At 40.5% G+C, this 22,174-nt stretch overlaps 1 protein-coding gene across 1 annotated transcript; it reads right to left on the bottom strand.

The window, feature by feature from the left end:
* Positions 1 to 1,776: 1,776 nt before the first annotated feature.
* On the bottom strand, positions 1,777 to 10,526 carry LOC122551160 (cyclin-A1). Its single transcript, XM_043692788.2, has 9 exons — positions 10,409 to 10,526; positions 10,008 to 10,159; positions 9,567 to 9,828; positions 9,197 to 9,324; positions 7,615 to 7,838; positions 7,236 to 7,440; positions 2,764 to 2,877; positions 2,111 to 2,244; positions 1,777 to 2,035 (listed from the first exon to the last, which is right to left on the bottom strand). The coding sequence occupies exons 1-9, from the start codon at positions 10,524 to 10,526 to the stop codon at positions 1,957 to 1,959; spliced, it is 1,416 nt and encodes a 471-aa protein (XP_043548723.2). The 3' UTR covers positions 1,777 to 1,956.
* Positions 10,527 to 22,174: the final 11,648 nt, after the last annotated feature.

The raw sequence follows: 22,174 nt of genomic DNA, 5'->3' as shown, positions 1-22,174 counted from the left end.
ATACCTGCATTCATCAATTTGTCAGGAGGTTCATGCCATACAAGAACCACTAATCCCCATCCCTAAAAATCTCTCCTCCCCTTTAAAAAAAGGGCACTTAGTCCCAAAATCCTCCACTGGAGGGAAAATAAGCCTACCATTCATCATATCTGTACTGGTCATGATTTTATAAGCCTTGACAAAGAGGGTTACCTCAACTACCTATGTTTTAGTGGTGTGGGGAAGAAGAAATGAGGAAACCCCCACCTATCCTTACAATTTTAAGCTTCTTACTTTGATTCTTCAAATATCTTCAGCTATTTTTGGTTTTATATTCTAGATTTTCCTCATTGTACTTCCACTATTTAGAAGTAGTCATTTGAGGAATAACTATCTATAGTAGTGTTTTCTCTATTTCTGCAGTCCTACAGCTTTGATAGCATCCAATACTTTAAGCCATAGAATAAACAAACAGTCACATTTTGCAATGGTCAGGGAAGCATAATGGTTTTCAATGTGTTGATCTTAGCACTATCACTAAGATGTTGGAAAGTATGCTAAATGCAATTGTAGAACCTTGAAGCCCAGTGTAGTTAAAAAAAGTTGGATGATACTGCTCTAAAAAAGGTATTATTCGGTTTTCATTATTGCCAAAAAACACTGAAAAATTGATAGTTTGGAAAGTTGTTTAGTACAAGTAGAACAAGATTGAATAACACAAGTATTCACTTGTCAAGGATGGTCAAACTTCATAGTAGGGGTATCTAGAGAGTTATCACTCAATTAGTGTCAATAATTCATGAAACTGAAAAAGGCAGGTGGAGGAAAGCCTGGAGCAGGCTACACCACCATGATGAGTGGACTTTAAAAACACTGGGTTTTACTGACCTGGGTGTTTGTACTGAAGTTAGTTATAAGTGACTGCAGAACTAAGAGGATTGTGGGGAAGTCCTAGGGAGTGGTGGTGGCAGCAGCTGCTAAGCGGTGGATAAGAGGTTGTGTTCTCCAAACCAGAGCACTTTAGTCAGGGTACTCTTTTGGATGAGACAATTAATGGCTGTTAAAGTTTAGACCATTTCACATAAGGCAGTTATCATTAGTGTCCAATTTCTATGACCCCCTCACTCAATAATTACCAAGTCAGAAAACTGTTGTAACCCCCCAAAGTAATTTGAATAGCAAAAATGAAAACATGACAGTAACATTTTCTTGGTGGTAGAGTTCTTTGCAGGTAGCCTGCAGTTGTGAAAGATACAGTAGGATGGCATGACTATTTTGCTGTCTTTCAGAGAAAGATTTCTTGAATGGCACAAAATTAAACAAGTTGGAAGTCTAGTACCTGAAAAGCATCCTAATAATTTGTGACCAAGACCACTAAAAAAAAAATTGGTCAAATCACAACAAATGGCTGAAAATAAAAGTTTTGGCTGATATGGTGGGAGATTACATGGTTATGCAAGTCTTGAACACACTGAACCTCCAGTCACTCAAAAGCTTTTCAAATCTTGACACCATTTTATCTACAAGCCTTGACCCACCACTGGTTCAGGGTACATCCAACAGGTCAACATTTTGGGGGAAGAAACTGATGCAGTGCCCAGCTATTTTTTTTTTTAAAAACACTTTTATTGGTTGTCCAAATGCAAAGTACAACATTCACTCCTCAAACCCACCTCCATTGTAGTCAGTGAGAAATGCAAATAGCATTTAAAATGGTTAATGAAGCAGTACATGGCATTTGAGCCATCACTATCCACTGAGTTTATAAAACTATTTGGAATTCCTTATAAATAAAGATTAAAACTTAATACTGTAGCTTAAAAATTGCACCTTAAAACCATATCAAATAAGGTCACAGTCCAATAGCAGTCAGCTATGAGTTAAATTAGCAGCAGTCCTTCAAGTGTTTATGACCAATTCAGTCCTTGTTGGCATTTATAATGTTAGTGCTTTACTTTTCTGACGAGCATTCAATTTTCATCCTTGAATGGCACTTGAAATCAGTGCATGCAGAGGCAAGGTTGCTGGAGGCTCAATGAGGGAAATTCTCAGATACCTAGAAGAAGCATTTTCATTTTAATGAATGCAGTTTTCCAAGAAAGCTTATGTTGACTCTAAAAACCCAACTTACTTGGAGCTCCTGTATTTTTCTTTAATGGCTTGTTGTGGCTGGAATTTGGCTTGGAGAAAGGTCTTATGCATATCATGCAGACAAGGTACAATATCAACCAATGAGTATCCAGTAAATGTAGCAAGTGCTGGAGGCTGTCAAAATAGACAGTAACTATCTTACAAATTATAGTTTACAAAGTATAAATAAAGTCAATTCTAGATTCAACAATTTAATTGTTTAGCTCAACTAAAAAGTCATACATTTAGGCAGAAAAAAGTGACATTCAATTGCTGGAAGATCAGTGCAGTGAGGGGTCTTTCAGGTATTATCCTTAATATTAGAACTGAAGAGAAAACGCTTTGGAAGATTTAGTACTAACTTCAGGTGCAAGAGTCACCATACACAAGAATCCTTCATGGGATTAGGGCCTGTTAGGTGTCCAAGAGGTATATGGTAGTAGAGTAGTATGCTTGTCATACAAGTGGGCTGGGGATTAGACAGTTAATTATGACTTTTTTTAATGTATGTGGTCTTCCTTCTGCTTTAAAAGGTGATGGGAAGTTGATACTTCTGCAGAGTAAACAAACTGCATTATTATTTAAATTAACCTTCAATTCACCCATTATACATTTCCATTTTAAAGTGGGATTTAGTGGCACAAAAATACTTACCCAAAATGTATTGTTGATTGTGTAGTTTGCCAAACAATATGCAGCTGCTGCCATTAGAGAGGGTGCATACCTCAAACATACATCAGCTTCTAATAGACTTAGTTCAGCTATGTACTGATAGAGAAAAAAAATTAGCCAGTTAGCATGACAGTTCTGTAACTGGGCTCCAGATGACTGCTGGTAGCCAGCTTTACCTGCAACATACTTGTGCCATCTTAACCTTTAGCCTCTTGCATTCAATACCAAATTAGTGTTCACTTTGAATTCAAGGTGTACAAAGTAAGAGTAGGTCACTGAGCAACTTATATCACCACAATGGCATCCAATTAAGTTGGACAGAACTGTCCAAATCCAACTACTCTGGTTAGGCTTGCACAAGTATCAATATCCAATCAGAGGCCCACTTGCCTTTTCATCCTTTTACATAAATAGCTAATGTTTCCTTCAAGCTTTTCCAATATTTCCACAAAAGACATGGATATTTACCTTGATAATGTTTTATTCTGTATCACACATTAGCCACCACAAAGCTCTAGTTAAGCATTTTTGGAGTTGTGCAATTGCCATAAACTTGGAGTAATACAACATTCTCTTGTTTCAGAATCACAATGTTAACTATAGATAAAGTTGCAGTAAAGCCATGCAGAGTTTAATTTGCCCTTTACAGTCACTCAATTACCAATGCCATGAATGGCAATGTTGAATCCAAATTCTTTAGTGATCTTAAATGCAGGTGCACTGTCCATTTCAGATTGTCAGAGGACAATGGGCTGTTAAAAATTAAGACAAGACACAAACCATCCACTAGTGGAGGATCAAATTTTGGACCTGCAGATTTCCTAGTTTCTTTTAATTGATTACATGACCAGGATGATGATCCGTCAGGTCCAAATCACTTCTCTCCCAGGCAGACAAAGCGACAAGGAGTTTTACATAGTCTACACCATACCTCCAGTATTCACAAGTATAGAAGAGCCTCAAGTCTAATGTGGACTTAGAAATGGTTTAGCATTGGAACATCACAAGCTTTTATACTGACCTAGTTACATTTGCAGAACTAGTTCAGTTCTTATGTAACTGAATCATGCCAGTGTCATGAGACAGGACGATGGGGAGATGAAATAAAGTTTAACAAAAAGGTTTCTACACATGCATGTAGAATATTCTAACACCTCTCCAATAGCTCAATTACAAACATGGACATTCAATAAAACAGAAATATTCAAAGTGGTGATTAGAAGTCATTCCCAAATATAATTTGCATCTCAAAGCCAGCATACCTGTCTGCCAAGCAAAGAAGCTATGCTATTATTAGGGCCATGTCCAAAAATATCTTGGTTGGGATCAGCAAGACAAATACCCCTTGGTTCATTCAAATAGCTCTGGGAAAAATCACAAGATCGGACATTAAAGGGATCTCATGCAAATTTCAGCTTCAATGCAGCAGTCCATTTGCCTAGATTTTGTCTTACTTTGAGCATAGTGGTATTGGGCTATTATTGGTAACAAGCATGGGGGCCAAGATTGGTTATTGATGGATACAGAATACAGCACAGAACATACTATTCAGCTCTTTGCACCAATCTGTGAACTAATCTAAGTCCACCCCCCACACTATCACCATCCAAATGCTTATCCAAGGAATGCTTAAATGCCCCTAGTGTGGCTGAATTAACTACATGGCAGGTAGGGCATTCCACCCTTACCACCAAGTAAAGAACCAGTCTTTGACATCTGTCTTAAATCTATCACCCCTCAATTAGAGGTTACACCCCTTGTAAAAGCCAATGTCATCATCCGAAGGGGGAAAGAAAAGACTCACTGTCCATCCTATCTAATCCTCTGATCATCTTGTCTCTTAAATCCCCTCAGCCTTCTCCAAACGAGAACAGACCCAAGTCCCTCAGCCTTTCCTTAAAAGGCCTTCCCTCCAGACTATGTAACATCATGGTAAATCTACTCAACCTTTTCCAATGCTTCCACATCCTTCCTATAATGTGCAACCAGAACTGTACACAATATTCCAAGTGAGGCTGCATTAGCCTTTTGTATAGTTGCAGCATGACATCACAGCTCCAGAACTCAAACCCTCTACCAATAAAACCCAATGCATCATATGCCTTACCAGCACTATCAACCCAGGTGACAACTTGCAGGAATTTATATACATGGACACCAAGATCCTTCTGCACATCCACACTACCAAGAATCTTTCATTGACTCAGTATTCTGCTTTCATGTTATTCTTCCCAAAGTGAATCACCTCACATTTATCTGCATTGAATTCCATTTAGAACACCTCAGCCCAATTTAATATTCTTCCACATGGTCACCATTCTGACTTTAGTGTCATCTATAAGCTTACTAACCCAACCACCTGTGGGTGTGTCCAAGTCATTTATAAAAATGACAGACAGCAATGGTCCCAAAACAGATCCTTGTGGCACACTACTAGTAACTAGACTTCAGTGAATATCTTCCATCAACCACCACTCGTGGCTTTCTGCAAGAAGGCAATTTTCTAATCCAAACTGCTAAAATCACCCTTAATCCCATGCCTCTGCTTTTTCTCCAAAGGCCCATGTGGGAACCTTAAAAGCTTTACTGAAGTCCACATACACCATGTCAACTGCCCTACCCTCATCCACATGCTTGGCCACCTTCCCAAAAAGGAGGGTGAAGAGACATGACCCGCCCTTGACAAAACAGTGTTCACTATCTCCAATGAAATTGTTGCTTGCTAGCAATTATAAATCCTCTTATCCTTTCCCAAAAAAAAAAAAACTTTCCTTACAAAAGGCACAAAGTTCATTTGTCTATATAGTTACCTGGGTCATCTCTGCCATTCTTGAACAAGGGCACAAGATTTGCAATCTTCTAGTACTAAACCTGTAGACAATGATGACTCCAATATAAAGGCTCTATCTTCTCTCTACCTTCCTAGAGAATCCTTGGATAAATCCCATCTGGTCCAGGGGACTTATCAATTCTCAAAATTAGATAACACCTCCTTAACCTCAATCCTTTCTAGCCTAATAGCTCATATCGGTCTTCCCTCAAGGCTGAATATTGTAGAGAGAAAAAAAAAGAGAAATACTTATTTAGCACCTCTGATCACCAAAGGGTTTACACACAACTTCCCACCTGTCTTTGGCCCTATTCCTCTTTTTATTCCTCACATATCTATAGAAAACTTTAGGATGATCCTTTATTTTACCTGCTAAAGATTGCTCACATCCCCTCCTTGCTCTTAACTCCAAATCTTTCCCAGATAGTCTAAATCTTAATGCCTCACCCGAGCCATCTCATCTCAATGTCATAAGCCTCCCTCTTCCACTTTAGATACAACTTCTTCAGTAAACCATGGTGCCCTTACCTTATCTCCTCCCTGCCTGACAGGGACATACCAAGGACACTTATTTAAACCAGCTCCACATGGATTGTCCCCATCCCCTGCATTTTGCTACCCAATTCTATGCCTCCTTAGTCTTGCCTACTCACATTATAATTGATGGGGAAGAGCAACAACACTTTCCCTGTGGCACATACTTTTTTAGTTTAGTAATGGAAAGGGATAGGTGACTGAATTATGGTCACTCCCCAAAATGCTCACCTACCACTATGTACCAGATCCAGTGTGGCCTCCTCATCAGCTCTTTGACATACTGTGTCAGGAAGACCATTTGGGGACAATGTTCAAAGGCCAGAGACATGATTTTATCTGTCAATGGCAGGGGGGTTACAATAGCTATAATGCTACAAGTAATTACTGCTGGCTTCCTACTCCTGTAGCAATGAGCCAGAGAAAACCATATAAAGACCCATCTCTGGAGCAGGTGGGACTTGAACCATAAGCTTTAGCCCAAAGGCAGGATATCATCACTGCACCAAGGAGACCTCAATTTGTGGATTTACATACAGATAACAGGACAGGTTGACAAAAGTGGTTAAGATGGTATATGGGATACTGGTCTATTAGTCAAATACATAAACAAAAAGAGTTTATAATGGAGCTATATGAAGTGTTTTCAGCCACAGCTTGGGTACTGCATGCAGTTCTGGTTGCCAAACCATGGATGGAGGCGAATGCACTAGAAGGTGTAGAGAAGATTTCACCAGTATGTGGCTTGAGCTGCAGCAATTCAACTACTTTGTGGGATGGCTAGCAGTCAGGAGGAGGAAATTCTCTAGAATGGTTGATAGCAACCTAAGAAGGACACGATACAGACAGAACAATTATGACACTTAAATCGTGTGAACACCATTGAACACAATGCTATGAGTCAAGAGCTGGAAAATGCACTTTGAATAGATGGATGTTAACACAAGGATGAACTGCCTCAGGAGGTGCGAAAACCTTGGCTCGGACTTTATTCGGATCAGCTACCTATTAACAATTTTCCAAATCTCAGTTCGAGTCGAACTCCATCCTGCAGGAGCCTGGGAGTTAAACCCAGGAATAAGATACATACCATTGCTAGGTTTCCCATTTGTCCATCGATCCCTTCCTCCTTCAAAAACTGCGTTAGGAACTGGTTAACCGTTGGAACGGTCATGTCAAAGCTCAACACCTTGAGCAAGAGATGTTCCATGCGCAGGAGCTGTTTTTTTGTGTAGGTGTCATCTGTTATGTAGACAAACTCATCTATTTCGGGGGGATAGATTTCTTCATATTTCCTAGGGAAAGTGTACAAGTTGATCGTTCATCAGTATATTTAAAAAAATCTCTATTCCCGAAATCACTGTGCGATCCTAGAACCACGATTGTTTTATTTTTGCACAAGAAACAAAAAACCTTTATGATTAGAGTTCCACATGTAAAAGCCGAACAAAAACAAAACAAAGACTTACGATGCTACCAGCATAGCTGCTGTGCCCACCAGTTGCAGCTTTCCTCTCAGGACTGACATACATGACAGGAATCTGTCCAGGTAGTTTATAGCCAAGTACAACGTTTCAGTTTGCAAGTTGTACTCCTCGCCAACTTCAACCAGCCAGTCTACGAGAATGGAGCGCATACTGTGGGTTATGTCCGGCTGCTTCTTCATGTACCCAAATTTTGGTCTGCATTTCTCCTGAAAAACATTAGAGTTAGCACCCAGTTTGGAATGGGAAATTTGTACTGTAAAAAAGTGACAAGTCATGGTGGAAAAAAAATCATCCCGCAGAGAGAAAGCTGCGAGCCTCTATACAGATTAGCATACGAAAAGAGGTCCAAGACCATGCTTTGAAATCTAGACTGAAGAAATATTCAATCCTCCCAGAATATTTAATTGAGTCCACCTGCAGCTGAGTTGATGTAATTCACCCTCCCCTACCACCGCAGGAATTGCAAAACTTGCGCCCACCCCCCCCAGGCCCAAAAGGAGCCTTCCACATCCACGTCATTTATTATATCCGTTGCTCCCCATGCAGTCTCCTCTACATTGGGGAGACAGGACACCTTCTCAGAGTTTCAGAGAACATCTTGGGGACACCCACACATACCAACCCCACTGCCAAGTGGCCAAACATTTAAACATCCCCTCCCACTCTGCTGAGGACAAGGAGGCCCTGGGCCTCCTCCATTGCTACTCTCTAACCCCCTGACATTGAGAAAGACCTCATCTTCTGCTTCAATCCCATGGCATCAGTGTGGGCTTCACCTCGTTCCCCTCCCCAGCTCAGCACCACCCTCATGACTGTCCATCTTCCTTCCCACCTATCCGCTCCACCCGATCACTTTTACCCCACCTCCAACTGCACTCTTCCCCAGCCCCAGCCCAGAGGCTCCCAGCCGCATTCCTGTTGAAGGACTTTTGCCCGAAACGTCGATTTTCCTGCTCCTCGGATGCTGCTGACCTGCTGTGCTTTCCCAGCGCCACTCTAATCTTGATTGCAGTTTAACAAACGAGTTTAAAAAATTCACAAACTCATTAGAGAACCAGTAGAACATTTTCCCACTATCCCAGTCAGAGTTGTTGCATTCTAGGGAAGCGGCCAAAAGGTTTCCGGATTTTGCGGCAATGATGAGGTTAATCTTGTTTAAAGTAGTTTCTGCAGCAGGCGAGTTATAAAACAGCCCAAGAATAGGGGTGGCACGGTGATTAGCACTGCTGCCTTATTCGATTCTAGCCTTGGGCAACGGTCTGTGGAGTTTGCACATTCTCGCAGTGTCTGCGTGGGTTTCCTCCCACAGTGCAAAGATGTGCAGGTTACGCGCATTGGCTATGCTAAAAATTGCCTAGAGTGTTAGGCGCATTAGTTAGAGAGAAAGTGGGTCTCTGGACTGGTTGGGCCGAAGGGCCTGTTTCCACACTGTAGGGAATCTAATAGGACGAGCCACCCAAGAGAGCAAGTGTTGTGACCAAACCCAGCGGCAGCTAAAGGGTCGGCAGTGAGTGGGGGGTTATATTTCCTTAAACCAGAGAGGTCGTGCCGCTATGTGACTCACTTCTGCTTCTCGGAGGTACCGATAAATGTCTTCTGCATATCCTTCCACAGCGAGGTAATCTACGTGTACATGCGAATCTTCATGGGAACGCTGCGAGCGCATGGATGAATCTACTAACATTGGCGAAACTGTAGAGGTGACAAAACATCAACAGCCAATTGAATTGAGGGAATAGAATTGCTTTATACGTGTTCTAAGCAGAGGTAGAATTAAGACTATGTGCTCGAATGGTAAAGTTAAACCGAATCGTGGTAGTAGCGAAAAAAAATGGATGCAGTAACGTAAACATCTACGGTTAGAAGACAACACAATAAAAGATTCAGAGTTCGTATCAAGCGATACGAAATTCTAGCTCGCGTCTTGCTGTTACCTTCACTCAGATCTAAGAACAGACAATAGTCGTCCGCTGGTTTGGAGACGTTACCAACTTCTCCAAGTTTAGATTGGAGTTCAGAGGTTAGATTACATTCAGAGACTTCGACTTCGTCTTGGACTTCATCCTCCATATAAATATGGAAGTTCGGGTTGGACACAAAAGTAGCCGGACATTCAGAGAGAGTGCTGCAACTCTTTGCCGAAGTGAACCCATTATCAGTCCCCACTGCAACGGTACCACAAACTTTCGCAGAAACCTAACAAAACACGTTAGAAGAGGGAAGAGAAATTCGAGGTCAGGCAATTTGCAAACTCACTGAAATAACTCGAGAGCTCGGGCGAGGCGAGATGGACTCTGAACGATATATTTAGATAGTACAGCCCCAACTATAGTTAAACATATAGGAATAACGGGTTTGGTGAATACAGAAATTACCTGAGAAAGCGAACGCCTCTGCTGGTCGTTCTCGTTTAGCACCCCTAAAACGGTCCTCTGCTTTTGGCTAACTGGGCCCATCTGCGGGACAAGATGTTGATTTTCTTGATTAGCATTGCGCTTGACAGCAGCATTGCTCCTGTACATGTTAGCTACAAACAAAGATTTGACACCACTAACAACAAAAAAACTGCACAAGTTTTCCCCAGTCGCCTGCTCAGCTCTGAGCAATTGCCTCTCAGATCACATTTATGAGTTGGGGCTTGCCTAAAGCCAGCCTATATAGTGGAATGGCTCTAATTGGTCTCCAGGCGCGGAGTAGCTCTCTCTGTTCTCATCATGTAGCAAATTACTTTCAATCAGCCCGCGTCTATTGAATCCCACCAATCACCTTCCGTTACCAGCGCACGTGAGCTTCGGCTCCCCGGTGCCATGGTAACGCAGCACGCTACCGTCTGCCACCTGACTTCCGCATGCGTACTGCGGCTGCGTGTTACCAGGGCGACAACGAAGTAGCATCTTTGGGAAAGAATCGAGCGCTCAATATTCTGATCCCCGCAGGGCGCGGCCCTGAAAACTGGGGGAGACTTTCCCCCGCGGGCTTTGGTTTTTTTTTCTCCAAAATATAAGACCCGAGTCCTTTTCCTGTGATAGTTATCTGCTTACCTAAATCTTCACGGCGCCTCCACCGGAACTTTTGCAAATGGCTCCTTCCCGCTCCAAGCTTGGAGTGTGAGGTCGGATACAATGTGCAAAAGGTGGCTGGCAACGTTTTCCACAGAATCATAGGGCGCAAAATGCGTGATGGACGGAGTGGTGAGGGTGGGCATTTAGATGTCCAAAGTAGCATAGTGCAACTTCAAGTGTGAGTCACATCGGATTATTTATTGGCGAGCGTTTTGGACATAGTGAGTGTTAGAAGTGTCGGCTGGTCTTGGTGCCAATCGACTTGGACCCAGGCCTCCAACACTTCACGCAATCTACTGTCGACATTACAGGTAACTGAACATGCATTCAGCAGCAGGAAGACCGATCCTCCCCCAAATCAGTGCTATGATCAAAAAGTTTAACAATAAAGTTTTTGCTTCGAGTCTTGCCATAGCTAATCCCCCGAGAATTCCAAAGTATAAAATCAAAATCAACAACGTAAAATTCGATATAAAATAAAGTGACTGTTCAACCATTATCCATCACAACAAAAGTGAAACTAAATCTAATTCGTCAAACTGTACGGGTTAACATTACAATTAAAACATCGTTAATCAACACCAATGACCATCACTGATTGTAAATCATGTGCAATAATAAATTCTGGAAAATTGGACAGGTTGGGGATGTTTTCCTCTGAACGTTCATGACCATAAGATGTAGGAGTAGATGTTGGCTATTCCACCCATCGAGTTTGCTTCACCATTAGATAGTGGCTGACATGTTTTTCAACGCTATTTTTCTTCTTCCCGTGATCCTAAATCCCCTTACCAATCAAGAACTTATCAGTATGTCTTAAATAGACTTGATGACTTGGCCTCCGCAGCTCGCTGTGGTAATGAGATCCATAGATTAACCACCCACTGGCTGAAGAAATTCTTCCTCATCTCAGTTCACCCTGAGGCTGTGCTGTTGGGTCCTGGTCTCTCCTACTGGTGGAAACATCTTCTTCATGATCACTCTATCCAGGCCTCTCAGTATTCTGTAACTTTCAATCAGATCTCTCATCATCCCTCTAAACTGTGAGTACAATCCCAGAATTCTCTACCACTCTTCATATGACAGGTCCTCATCTCTGGGATCATTTTGTAAACACAAGCACAAACTTACTTATATATTAGACCAAACTCCGCTCACAATATTCCAAATGCGGTCTGATCAGAGCCGTATATAGCCTCAGAAGTACATCTTTGCTCTTGTATCCTAGCCCTCTTGAAATTAATGCTAACATTGTATTTGCCTTCCTAACTACCAACTGAACCTACATGTCAGCCCAAAGAGAAACCTGAATTTGGACACCCAAGCCCCTTTGTGCTTCAGATTTCCGAAGCCTTCTCCATTTAGAAAATAGTCTGTGCCTCTATTCTTTCTTCCAAAGTACCAAACCTCATACTTTCTCACATTATATTCTATCTGCTACGCTTTTGCCATCTGTCCAAGTCCTTCTGCAACCTCCCCACTTCCTCAACACTACCAGTCCCTCCATGTGTCTTTGTGTCAACTGCAAACTTAGCAAGAATATCCTCAGTTCCTTCATCCAGATCATTAATGTATACCTGAATAATTGTGGTCCCAACAAGGACCTCGGCAGAACTCTACTAGTCACTTGTTGCCATCCTGAAAAAGACCTTTTATCCATACTTTCTGCCAGTTAGCCAATTTTCTATCCATACCAGTATCTTGCCCCTAATACTATGGCTTCTTATCATATTTAACAGCCTCATGACCATCAGCTGGTCAAAAGCCTTCTGGAGATCCAAATAGATCATGTCCACTGGCTTTCTTTTGTTTAACTTGCTCATTATTTCCTCAACAAATTCTAACAGAATTGTCAGGCATGACCTACCCTTGACAAAACTGAACTGACTCAGTCCTGCCTTATAATGCACTTCCAGTAGTCTGCAAGCAAAGGTTGTGAGTGGCCCTAATTGAAGTGTATAGAATTATGAAGGGCATTGATAAGGTGGATAAGAAGCCCATTTCTCCCATTAATAAATGGGTCAAGAGTAGGTGACAGAGATTTAAAGTGTAGTTGAAGGTTAAGAGGAAAGTTGAACTTTTTTTTTCACCTAGAGGATAGTGGAAGTCTGGGAATTATTACCTGAAAGGATAGTTGGGTAGGAAATTCTCAACTTTTAACAAACATAGAAAATGCTGGAGAAATTCAGCAGCTTCGAGCAGAAACTCCAGCACTGTTTGGGTGGCCAATAGCTTTATTAGGACATAGACTGACAGGTGTAGCTCCACTTTTTTTTCCAGTAAAAACAACTACAATGTTTATCCTCCTCATTAAGCAGACTACAAACTCTTCAGAAACTCGCTGGTGAGTTCTAAAAGTCTTGAAACTTTAACTGTTTCTCTCTCTACAGATGCTACTAACCTGATGAATTTCAGCAGCATTCTGTTTGTTTCAATTACCAGTGTTTGCAGCATTTTGCCTTCATTTGACTCTCAACTTTTAAGGGACGGCACAGTGGTTCAGGGGGTGGCACAGTGCCTCAGTGGTTAGCACTGCAGCCTCACGGCATCAGGGACCCAGGTTCGATTCCAGCCTCTGGCAACTGTCTGCGCTGAGTTTGCATATTCTCCCCATGTCTGCGTGGGTTTCCTCTGGGTGCTCTGGTTTCCTCCCACAGTCCAAAGATGTGCAGGTTCGGTAGATTGGCCATGCTGAATTGCCCATAGTGTTAGATGCATTGGTCAGAGGGAAATGGGTCTGAGTGGGTTACTCTCCGGAGGGTTGGTGTGGGCTTGTTGGGCCGAAGGGCCTGTTCCATACAGCAGGGAATCTAACCAATATTTAGATATTCACTTCCATCGGCATAGCCTCCTAGAATACTGGATTAGTGAAGTCTGATCTTTGGATTGCTTCAGGTGCAATGGCATTGTTCTGTACTGAAATGTCTGAATCTACCCTGAAAAAATTCTCATCCTTAAATTATAACATTTATTTAATGGTACTTGGTCAAACCTGTTTTCATTTCCACAAAATTAGCTCCCTCATTCATCTCTTTTGATAAAACTAAATTATCTACTGCCGATACTCCCACATTTTGCAAGTCCAGTATCTTAATAGGTTGAATACATGATCTTATAAACCCCACAACTGTTTGGGTGCTAATAAGATTGTTGAGGATGTGATTAGACTGACAGGTGTAGCTCCACTTAACTTCTGGAAAAAATCCACTGCAACATTTACCTTAATAATAAAACAATCAACAGCAGATGCTGACGATCGGAAACAAAGAAAAACAGAAATTGCTAGAGAAACCTAGCAGGTTTGGCAGCATCTGTGAAGAGAAAACAGAGTTAACATTTTGTGTCCTGTGATTTCTCTTCAGAATTGTACATTTATCCTTCTTGGGGGGTCCTCAGATTAAAACAAACATTGAGATTTTATTTGGTTAAAATCTTATCCACACAGATTAGGCCTTCAGAGGCCATCTATTTTTTGTTATCCTCAATGGTTCCTGTAAATCATAGCCAACTGGAATTGATTTTGTGCTAATAGTTTCATTGGTGATTGTACTAGTAAAATCCATATTCAATTATGCAACAAGTGAGATGAAGAAAACCTGCAATCCCATTGCATCATGTCAAGCAGGACTATGTGAAGGTCTGTCCACTACAACTTTGAAGTCATCACTCATTGTTACTTTTGCGAAGGGATCATCAATGACTTACAGGTCAATGGAATGGTGTGACAGGTGCTGAAAGACTTAATCCAGACTTCATGACTTCTGCATAAACCAGATATTTAAAAACATAGATGTAACACTAGGTATGCCCATGTGATACAGTATACAGTATCATTTGGAGAATGTGCAGAGTTCTCAAAGACCAGGGAAAGCTGCTAAGAGAGTGAGGAGAGAAAAAGGGCTTCATGTGCGCTGGGTGTTAAGGGACCTATTCCTCTACCTGAACCACACCGGCAAGCAATGTATGAAACATCTTGGCTTCAGAAAGGATGTCCTTATTGCCATTGTGGCTACAGTAGGTGCAGATTTCAATCTCAGCACAGGGTATGGATCACATTGCCACTGGCTGTGAAGATGACTGTAGCTAAGAAACGTTTATCTATCTGTGTGGAACTGGAGGTACCTGCAATAACTTGTAGTTTGCTATCCACTGCTCCATATTTCACAAATATTTCATTTATAAGAACTGACAATATTTCATTTTGCCAGAGAGCAACACGCAGAGTGGGTATATGGCTTTGCAAGGATTGCAGGATTCACCAAGGTGTAGCTTGTACAAACATTGGGGAGTGCATGTCAATGCTGAGATATAACTTGACTGAAAGGAGTTATATTTCCTCAATGTGAAGCTGGGGTTGAGGTCACACACAGCAAATCAATGCCCAACATTCCAGCAGCAACCATGATGCCTTTTCATTCCATAGCAGCCAATCTGCCAGTTATATTTGAACCTGCATGACAAATAAAAGGATAGCCATTGAACCACAAGGGCTGATGGCATGGCAGATGAGTCCAGTGCACAATCCACTCCCATATGCACAACATGCATCAATGAAAGTTACATGAAAGCTGTCCACTGGGCTGCTTAAACAGCACTTCGACTGCATGGGTTTCACTAGAAGAGCACTGCAGTACTTGTCAGAGTGGATGTCAAGGTTCATGTTGATTTTCTGTATGCTGCACAATCATGCAGTGGCTATTCAGTGAGATTGAGAAGGGGAAAGCAGACAGGAAAGTATGCTATGCCCCTATTGCACTAACATGCTATGTCTCCTCCCCCTGCTGAACTAACGGGGTTATTAAACCTTTTTGTGGCATCACATTCATATTCTTATGTCTAGACCTCTGGTATGTCTAGTCTCGCTGCATTCTCAAAGTGTCTTTGATTAAACCTCACCTACCAAGGCATCAAGGTGTTGGAAAATCTTAGAATGTGTGGTTTCCATTTTACTGTCTTTCTCAGGTCATAAGCTGTTACATAAGAACATAAGGAGCAGGAGGAAGCAATTCAGCCCCTTGAGGTTGCTCAGCCATTTAATACGATCATGACTGATCTCATTTCGACTTCAACTCCCCCACTCTCCTGCCCACTCTCTATACCCCTTCAACATATATTAATTGAAAATCCATCTACCTCCTCCTTAAATACTGAATATGTCTCCTTGTTGTAGGAAACCTTCCAGCTCCTGCTCCAGCCACAATGCACCTCTCCTTTAAGAGGGCCAATCTGGCTTTAAACAATGTTGGCTACCTGTAACCAGGACTAGCCTCTCAGGAATTTGGGCCCTAGCTGAGATATACAGCCACTCAAGAGTGATGTTATCACTGATTGAAGGTTGCAATCATGTTAATTAGCAGGAACAAGAAGTTGGCATGTTGCCTACTTGGAAGTAACAGGTGTAGATTACTGGCGCATTGCCTGTCTTTGAGACTATCAAATTTAGACTCACACAGCACAGTATGAGATCATTCAGCAAATTATACCTATGCCAGCTCTTTGAAAGACTCGTCCAATTAGTCTCCAGGGTAGTGCCCTTTTTTTGTCTCCAGTGTCTTTTTTTTCTTTCAAAGTAAATATTCAATTCATTCTGAATGTTGCTATCAGTTCTGCTTCTGCTACCCTTTTATTATGTCTTGCTGCATAAAGTACTTTCTTCTCATTTTATTTCTGGTTATTTTGTCAATTATCTTAAATCTTATTTTTTGTTTACTGATTCTCCTGTGACTAGAAACAGTTATCCTTAGTTTATCCTTAATCACTATCAAAAGCCTCATAAGTCTGAACATCTTTGTGAAATCTCTCCTTAAATGTTAATTCTCTAAAAAAAGTACAATCACAACTTCATGATGTCTCTCCAAATAACTTAAATCTCTCAACCGTGATAAAATTCTAATTGACCCACTCAACACTATCCCCAAGACTTCAATATCTTTCCTAAAATGTGACATCCAGAAGTGGGTAAGCTATTCCAGTTGAGTCATAATTGGTCATTCATACAGGATTAGTGCAAATACCTTGCTGTTGGACATAGGCTGAATATGAAATTTGAATAAGCAACTACCTTTCAGGTCCAATATAAATGTATCAGTCTATTCATTCAGCAACTTACCATTCAGTCTTCAATTTATATCACAAGTCTAATGTAAACTTTGATAGTGCATGAACTTAATCATCAGAACATCTGTATTGCAACTAATTACATAACAGGAAAATACCTCAATTCCAGTAAAATCTTTGTCATATTTCCCTAGTTAGTTTTAATTTTGAATATTCATCAATTCGAATGGAAGTTAGAAGCTATGGGCAACTATGCCTTCAATTTGCCATTTAATTATATGTATGTATGCCCATTTGTGTGGATCTGTAGTCATTTTGGGAATTGTTGGTTTTAAAAAATGGCCAGCCTTCCATTCAAAACTTACATATTTATATTTACATTGCTTCCAATCACTAAAATAGGTAAATAGTCTATCAATTATCAATTGTATAAATTACATGGGGCTGTTACTGAGTTTGAGTGGAATTGAATACTCACCCAAATTCTTACACAAATGTAAAATGCGCAAAAGAAATATTGTATATCTGAAATAGAGCTTTACTTAAGTAACAAATTATATATGCTTTTAAATATCAGACTAATTTCAATAAGACCATTGTGATATGTCTTAGATTTTTAAAATTCATTACCTGATTATATATGCATTCTGATTTTCAATGTGTAAAGTACTGTTTAAAATAGCAAAGGAAGTTTTTAAATAATCTTAAACTGCAAGATTAAGAATATAAATTCCATTTCAAAGAGTTGAACATATTATTATTGTACTGAAGAAGTGTTGTACTGTTTAAGGTACAATCATTTTATGATATTTTAACTGAGGCCCCATTTATCTTCTCAGGCTGATATAAAAGATCTCATTTAAAAAACACAGAAAATTCTCTTTGGTGTTCTGCCTGATAGTTATCTCTCAATCAACATTCCTAAAATAGATTAGCTGGTAATTTATGGACCAGGTCAGACACCCTGAAAATATTGTAAGAAGGTAGCCTAGACCCTAACTTTTCCTTAATTTAAAGGCAGATGTGAGTGGATATTCCAGGTGTGATGCAGCTGATCAAACCACTCAGCTTTAAGCAAAACAGAATATATTTAAACACCACAGTCAAAACACGAACAAAAAAAAAACGGAATTTAGAATAACTTCACTATTGGAAAACTTAACCAACCCGAATACAGCAACTTAACTAAGGAACTGATCCAATTCAGAAACATCCCATTAACACACTGCTTGACAAAAAGGTAAATTGAAACACAGATTCTTACAGACAGGAGGGAACAACATCCAAAGAGATTTCAGAGAGAACGTCAGTCAGGAATTATTTGTTGAAGCTTGCAACCTTCCTGGACTCCAGCATCTTATGACTGCTACAGCTAAAACAAACTAGGAAAAACATAAGCTGGGAGAACTGTCCAATCCTCTGCTATTGTTAAACTAGGCACTTCCTAGACCCCTTGGTATCTCTACCTTTGCGACCACTCTTTTAAAAAAACCACAAGGACAAAATAATCTTGTTAAAGTGACAGCATCGTCACACCTCTCCCCTTAAAAAAAGAACCATCAATATACAAAGATGGCTTCATTTTAAACCCCCTTAGTCTTACTTTGTTAGTACACTACAATACATATAGATTGAATTGATTATAACCATGCAAACATGCACAACTATTTCAGTCCGTTTACTCCTGCCACCGAATGCCTCCATTTTTCATCTAAGTCACAACAATTTGTCAGCAATTATGTTTTCTCATCCTGCCCCATGTACAATTTTCAAACTGAATAACTGCAATAATAAGCTCCATCTAATCAGTCTGAAATTTTTGTCCTTAAATTTCTCCAAAAACTTTAATGGGGTATGATCAGTATATATGATTATCTCAGACACATTCCTGGCAACATAAATGTTGAAATGCTGTAATGCCAACACCAAGCTCAAGGTCTCCTTCTCAATTATCAAATATTTCTGTTGATGAATGTTCAATTTCTGCAGAAATATCCTATAGATCTATTAACTTGTCGTCTTCTTGCAAGAGTACAGCACTGACACCACATCACTTGCATTGATAACCACCTTGAATGGCTTTGAGTAATTAGGTGTGGCTAATAATGGGGCAGTGGTTAACACAGCTTTCAGACTGTCCAATGACTTTTGCCGTCCACTGAAACTTACTGCACTTCTTCAATAATTCAGTGTGAGGAGCGGCCACACTGCTAAAATTTGGTACAAATTTTCGATAAAACCCACTCAATCCCACGAATCAGACTATTGTTGTCTTCATCGATGTGGAGAAAATCCCTAAAAAACCTTTGTTTTCACATTCTGTAGGGTCATCTGTCCCAAAATTGAAGAAAAATGGATTTTAGGTTTTCAGTCCTACTATCAGACTTATCTTTTTTAAAAGGCCAGAAAGTCACTTTGAACATTGCATTCAAAACAGTATTTACAAGAAGTCATGTGATTTCAGTTAAACGATTTGCAAGCCACCAGAGGACATACTTGCTAAGGTGTTTACTGATTTGTGTTTAGACCACCACAAAGAGAGAGATTCATGGGGAAAGAGGCCTATGTCAGCTGAGATGCTGCTACTAGCGCTTTCTAAGTAGTCAGGAGGAGGGAGAAGTCCTAAGTTGCGCAGAAGTCAGTGAGAAAAAAGCTCCAGAAGCCGAACATTGTGGTGGTATTAGAGAGGAAGATATCTTACAAACAACATGGAAACAGACTCTTCGGTCCTATCAGGCCATGCCAAACATAATCCCAAACTAGTCACACGTGCTTGTTCCTGGCCCATATCCCTCCAAACCTTTCCTATTCATGCACTTATCTAAATGTCTTTTAAACATTGTAACTGTGCCCACTGCCACACATGAACAAATCTCTCTGTAAAAAATTTGCCCCTCATGTCTTTAAACCTCTCTCCTTTCACCTTAAAAGTATGCCCCCTAGTTTTGAAATCCTCCATCTTAGGGAAAATACCCCTACCATTTAACCTATCTATACCCCTCCTGATTTTACACACTTCTCTATGTTCCAGTGAAAAAAAACTCTCAATGTACCCAGCCTTTCTTTACAACTCAAACCTTTCATAACTAGCAACATCCTGGTAAATCTCTTCTGAACGTCTCTAGCTTAATAATATCCTTCCTATAAATAGGACTCTATGTTAAGTAACATTAGCAGTTTGTTTTAAGGGTTTTGTGGACAGACATTACAAGAAAGGTACATCGAATCAATGCACAGCAATTTGCTGAAATGAAGCCAAGTCCACGTGCCAGCTTTCAGCAAGGAGATCAGGGGTGACTCTGCACTGAGGTTTCTATGTCTGTGGTGGTTGCTTTAATTAAAGAGATGAAGTTTTGTGATGAGATTGTTCCAACAGTTCCTATAATAAAATATAATTTGTGCTTCTCTTTTGTGTTATAAGCTCTTATGTTCTATTGTTAAGTGCACATTGACGGTATCTTGAGAATAGTTCATCCACTAACCTCAATGGTAAACAAAAAGAAAATTTCCTGCTGGAGTCTAACTTGTCCAGTGTGACCATCAGCTGGGATTATTCAACATACGTATTCGAGTATTAATTTATCTCTTTGTCATTAAACGATTCTGCTATAGGTTTTATATGTGAGTGCCTATTTTTTAACGAAAATTTCTCGATGTTATTGAAGTATATCGCCTGCAAGAGCTTGACTTTGTTATCGACTGATACTTTAGAAAGCTTAAAAAACAAATCAATATTTTCATGGGGCATTTTGTGAGTTTTATTCCCCACTATGCCACATCAAAATCCCTATTTTTTAAAGAACAGCGAATTTTAAATTAAAATGACTTCCAGTTCCGCTTTCCACCTGGTATTTCCTTAAATGGCGTACAGGATTCGAACAACGTGGAGATGATGGTTACTTTATTAGAGTCTGCATTGATAGTATCGACGTCTTTATGTATGAGCTCATTCCAATATGCTACCTGTCGTTATTATTTATATATTAACATCAGTATCTTCTAAATGTTGTAGTGCTGCACGTGTACATTATTCTGTTGACAGACGAATGTTTTTTTAAAAAGAGAATGCAAACAATAAAAGGGACTGAATGCAGACCGACAATATAAAAATGCAACGGATCGAAAGCCAGCAGCGTAGTCCCGGTATCAGGCTATTCCTTTGCCAGGTTGATCCTTTGCTTTACTCTGGGGCCCGAGTTCTGTAATTAATCACCAACTGATTGCGTTTAATTTCTAAGGACGCCGAGTACCTCACGCTTTTCTCTCTCAGCGTGGGACAGTTACTATGGAGCCCGAACTTACACACATTGCATTTCTCCTGATCCCTCGGCAGGCCAGCAGCTGGGATCCGCCCAAACACCTCAGTGTGAGTGCAGCAAGGATTCAGCTTCATTACTTTTAATTCCAAACTAGGAAAGATTTATGATTGCTTGATGAGACTGTCTTGGCACTATCTAAAAAAAAAGGACTAACTGCTTTCTAACATAATTTATGTTGCAAATCAAACCGTGGCTGCTCTCTCTCCATCTCCTAGCTCAGTTGTAATGCAAGAAACTACAGCGTGGTGAACACAGCCCAGTCCATCATACAAACTGGCCTTCCATCCATTGACTCCATCTATAATTCCCACTGCCTTGGAAAAACAACCAACATAATTAAAGGCCCCTCCTACCCTGGTTATACTCTTTCACCCTCTTCAGAAGGTGGCAGAAGATATAAAAGTTTGAGGACGCATATGAATAGATTCAAGAACAGCATATTTCCCGCTGTTATCTGATTTTTGAACAGACCTCTCAAATGTGAATTCTGATCTCTCTATCTGCACCTTCTTTGTGACTGTAACACTGTATTCTGCACTGTGTTCTGATATTATAATGCACTTTTGTATGAATAAATCTGCCTGTACAGCATACAAAACAACACTTTAGTACATAGAATCATAGAGACATACTGCACAGAAACAGACCCTTTGGTCCAACCCATCCATGCCAACCAGATTCCTAAATAAATCTAGTCCCATTTGCCAGCATTTGGCCCATATCCCTCTAAATTTTTCCTACCTTCTGAGATGCCTTTTAAATGTAATTGTACCAGCCTCCATCACTTCCTCTGGCAGCTCATTCCTACATGCACCACCCTCTGTATGAAAAGTTGCCCCTTCCATCCCTTTTAGATCTTACCCCTCTTACCTTAAACCTGGTTTTGGACTTCCCCACACCAGGGAAAAAGCCTTGTATGTTTACTCTATCCATGCCCCTCATGATTTTATAAACCTCTACAAGGCCACCCTTTGGCCTCTGATACTACAGGGAAAACAGCCCCAGTGTATTCAGCCTCTCGCTATAGCCTAAACCCTCCAACTCTGGCAACATCCATGTGACAACAATAATCAATAAATCAAATCAATAATGCTCACTAAAGAC

Source organism: Chiloscyllium plagiosum, unplaced genomic scaffold (genome assembly GCF_037043375.1).
Source record: "Chiloscyllium plagiosum isolate Xiang-an unplaced genomic scaffold, Cpla_swu_hap1 HiC_scaffold_6, whole genome shotgun sequence".
Taxonomy (NCBI): Eukaryota; Metazoa; Chordata; class Chondrichthyes; order Orectolobiformes; family Hemiscylliidae; genus Chiloscyllium; species Chiloscyllium plagiosum.
Note: the sequence above shows the minus strand (reverse complement) of the source record. Positions and strands in the feature narration are given on the sequence as shown.